Here is a 4,069-nt window from a genome sequence, read left to right on the forward strand (position 1 = left end):
CAACAAATGAATGGATAAGGAAAATGTGGTATATATACACAATGGAATACCATTCAGCCATTAAAAAGAAAGAAATCATGTCTTAGCAGCAACGTGAATGGAATTGGAAGTCCTTATCTTAAGCAGAAAGTCAGATACAATATGTTTTCACTTATAAAGGAAAGCTAAATACTGTGTACACATGGAAATAAAATGTGGAATAATAGACATTGGAGACTCAGAAAGGTGGGAGGGTGGGTGAAGGATGATAAATTACTTAATTGGTACAATATACATTATTAGGCTTATGGTTACACTGAAAGCCCAGGCTTTGCCACTATGCGATATAGCTGTGCAACAAAACTGCACTTGTACCCTGTAAATTTCTAGAAATAAAAAAATCCTCGTGGTTCCAGTGGGGAGAGAAGGAGGAAGCAGGGAGCGGGGCGGCTGGGGGGGGACCCGCCGCGGCTGCTGCCACCGCCGCCACCACCGCCTCTGCTCGTGGCTTGGGAAAGGAGGCGTGAGTCCCGGGCGCGAGCCGGCGGCGGCGCCGCTGCGGGAGGTTCGGCAGTGGGAAGGCGATGGCGGATATAGATAAACTCAACATCGACAGCATCATTCAACGGCTGCTGGAAGTGAGAGGGTCCAAGCCTGGTAAGAATGTCCAGCTACAAGAGAATGAAATCAGAGGATTGTGCTTAAAGTCTCGTGAGATCTTTCCCAGTCAGCCTATCCTACTAGAACTTGAAGCACCACTCAAAATATGTGGTGATATCCATGGGCAATACTATGATTTGCTTCGACTTTTTGAGTATGGAGGTTTCCCGCCAGAAAGCAACTACCTGTTTCTTGGGGACTATGTGGACAGGGGGAAGCAGTCATTGGAGACTATCTGCCTCTTACTGGCCTACAAAATCAAATATCCCGAGAATTTTTTTCTTCTCAGAGGGAACCATGAATGTGCCAGCATCAATAGAATTTATGGATTTTATGATGAATGTAAAAGAAGATACAACATTAAACTATGGAAAACTTTCACAGACTGTTTTAACTGTTTACCGATAGCAGCCATCGTGGATGAGAAAATATTCTGCTGTCATGGAGGTTTATCACCAGATCTTCAATCTATGGAGCAGATTCGGCGAATTATGCGACCAACTGATGTACCAGATCAAGGTCTTCTTTGTGATCTTTTGTGGTCTGACCCCAATAAAGATGTCTTAGGCTGGGGTGAAAATGACAGAGGAGTGTCCTTCACATTTGGTGCAGAAGTGGTTGCAAAATTTCTCCATAAGCATGATTTGGATCTTATTTGTAGAGCCCATCAGGTGGTTGAAGATGGATATGAATTTTTTGCAAAGAGACAGTTGGTCACTCTGTTTTCTGCACCCAATTATTGTGGAGAGTTTGACAATGCAGGTGCCATGATGAGTGTGGAAGAAACACTAATGTGTTCTTTTCAGATTTTAAAGCCTGCAGAGAAAAAGAAGCCGAATGCCACGAGACCTGTAACACCTCCAAGGGGTATGATCACAAAGCAAGCAAAGAAATAGATGTCATTCTGACACTGCCTAGTTGGGACTTGTAACATATAGTATATAACCTTCATTTTTAAGACTGTAATGTGTACTGGTCAGCTTGCTCAGATAGATCTGTGTTTGTGGGGGCCCTTCCTTTCATTTTTGATTTAGTGAATGGCATTTGCTGGTTATAACAGCAAATGAAAGACTCTCCACTCTAAAAAAAAAAGTGTTTTGTTTTTTAATTCTCTGTTCCTTTTGCAAACAATTTTAATGATGGTGTTATAGCTGTACATCCCAAGACAGTTTATTCTGTCTAAGGGGTAAGTGTACAATTGATCTTTTTTTAATTCAGTTCAACCCATAATAATGTAAATGCTCGTTTTCTTTAAGATATAAAGAGAGCCCTAGGGTGCTCTGAATCTGTACATGGTCTTGTCATAAAATGCATAATGTTGATACAAACCACTGTGAACATTTTTATTTTAAAATCTTGTTTCAAAGGGATTGCTTTTTCCTTTCATTGTCTTGTCATGTACAAACTAGGTTTTATAGCTGTCGACATTAGGAATAACTTTCACCTTTGCCAGCATCACTGGTATGATGTATATTTAATTAAAGCACACTTTCCCCCTACCGTATACTTAAAATGACGATTAAAGCCATTCTTTTAAATGTTTGTGACTCTTTCCTAAAGCCAAAGTTTCTGTTGAAATATGTGTTGACACACCCCTAAGTTCAAGGTGGCATGGTAGTGTACACATGCCGCCTTCCTGGGGATTCAAAAACAGGTTTTGATTTTGAATAGCAGTGAGTAATATAGTGCTGTTTAAGCTATTAATGATTAAAGTTAATAACATTTTGTACAATTTCCATATAGTCTATTCATTAAGTAATCTTTTTACAGTTACATCAGGCCTGAACTCTTCAATTCAGAAAGCTTCAAATTATAGAAACAATACTGTTCTATACGAGTGACCGATTATGCTTTCTTTGGCCTACATTCTTTATTCTGCGGTGAAGTTGAGGCTTATAAGTCAAAACAAAGGAACTAACTTACTATCCACCGGTTTATACAGAACTCACAGTTATCTATGACTTTTTTAAACTAAGATCTGTTAAAAAGAAATCTGTGTCAACAGATGACCGTGTACAATACCATGTGGTGAAAATGCATTCAGACTTATTAAATGACGTACTTGTTAAAAAAAAAAAAATCATGTTGCACATGACAAATATATACAATTTTATCTGTCAATTGAAAATAAAATATTAAAATAAAACACAAATTTAAATTAGGTTTTGTTTTTCAAAAGACATATCAGTGTCAAAGTTATTGTTACTTAAATAAATATATTGAATAAAAACATTTAACTCTACAGTGGTCTTTGACTAACCTCCTATTGTGTATTGATCGATGATCAATTATAAGTAGAGGATATCAGAAAGCAATTTACATGCCTGAGTCGCCAATGTAAGAACATGTGACATGTAGGTGCAGAGTTGTCCAATAGTTAGCTGCCTATATGGCATAAACATCTGTAAATAGGAAGCCTACAATCACATACAATCTAATAACTACCATAATTCTAAAGTACTGATGAATGTAAATGACATTTTAAGATATCTGAAATGACAGTTATATGATATAAAAATATCTGTGATTTCTATTGGTGACAGTACTGCTAATACTATTGTGGTTTGTTGCCGATTATCATAATAGAAGGAAATGACAAATATTATATAGCTTAGTGAAAATAAAAATATATTTTTTTCTGATGCAGTTTCTGAGAACCCTGAATTCTTGTGGGTAGATGCCTGGTTAGGAACCCCTACTTATAATGTACTTTCAGTTGCATGGACAGAATAGAAGCAAAATGAAGTGGGATCATATCCAAACTGCAAAATGGCAAGTGGAAGTTACTGAGAAATTTAACTATGGGACAGAGGAAGAGAAACAGGGCTTAAAGAAGGTAGAGAATCATGAAAGCAGTATTTTTGTTTGTTTACTTTAATTTGTGTTTGTAATGCTGTTTACTATCAAAGGCACCTTCTATTACTCCTTTGTTAGGTGTAAGGCTGACACATACTGGGACAGCTCTGGCTTTTCTAGTAAAACTTCTATCCTGGACATCAACCAGGTATCAGAGCATGCATGTAGGCCAAGTTCTCAAAGAACTAAAAACAGAACTACCATTCAATCCAGCAATCTCACTTCTTCTTCAGGTATCTATCCAAAAGAAAATAATTCATTATATCAAGGGATAGAAAAGGAATGAAAAGAAGAAATAGAAAGATGAAATTGAAGCTAACACACACACAGAAGGGAGAATTGATGGAATAAGGATCCAAAGATATTGAGAAGAAATAGAGTCAAGAGCACAAGTAGAAATTTCCTCGAAAGGAGAAACATTTCTTCTTCAGATATAGAGGAGAAAGGAGAGAAGATAGTTTTCTGCATGTTTGGAAGAATGAAGTATGTATTTTCATGTACTGACCTTTGCAGAGAAGTCTTCTCTATTTAAAGGATATTAAATCCTTTAAAATCAGCTTTAGGAAAAAATTGT

At 37.2% G+C, this 4,069-nt stretch overlaps 1 protein-coding gene across 1 annotated transcript; it reads left to right on the top strand.

The window, feature by feature from the left end:
- The first annotated feature begins 388 nt into the window (after nt 1-388).
- LOC105885270 (serine/threonine-protein phosphatase PP1-gamma catalytic subunit-like) lies at nt 389-2,719 on the top strand. Its single transcript, XM_075999651.1, has 2 exons — nt 389-1,506; nt 2,410-2,719. The coding sequence occupies exons 1-2, from the start codon at nt 564-566 to the stop codon at nt 2,478-2,480; spliced, it is 1,014 nt and encodes a 337-aa protein (XP_075855766.1). The 5' UTR covers nt 389-563; the 3' UTR covers nt 2,481-2,719.
- Nucleotides 2,720-4,069: the final 1,350 nt, after the last annotated feature.

This window comes from Microcebus murinus, chromosome X, assembly GCF_040939455.1.
Source record: "Microcebus murinus isolate Inina chromosome X, M.murinus_Inina_mat1.0, whole genome shotgun sequence".
NCBI lineage: Eukaryota > Metazoa > Chordata > Mammalia > Primates > Cheirogaleidae > Microcebus > Microcebus murinus.

Bases quoted from the DNA above. Each gene is read 5' to 3' on its own strand.
- LOC105885270 (XM_075999651.1), top strand. From the start codon at position 564: ATGGCGGATATAGATAAACTCAACATCGACAGCATCATTCAACGGCTG. The intron at 1,507-2,409 runs GTATGATCACAA...ATCTTTTTACAG, and splicing joins ACCTGTAACACCTCCAAGGG to TTACATCAGGCCTGAACTCT.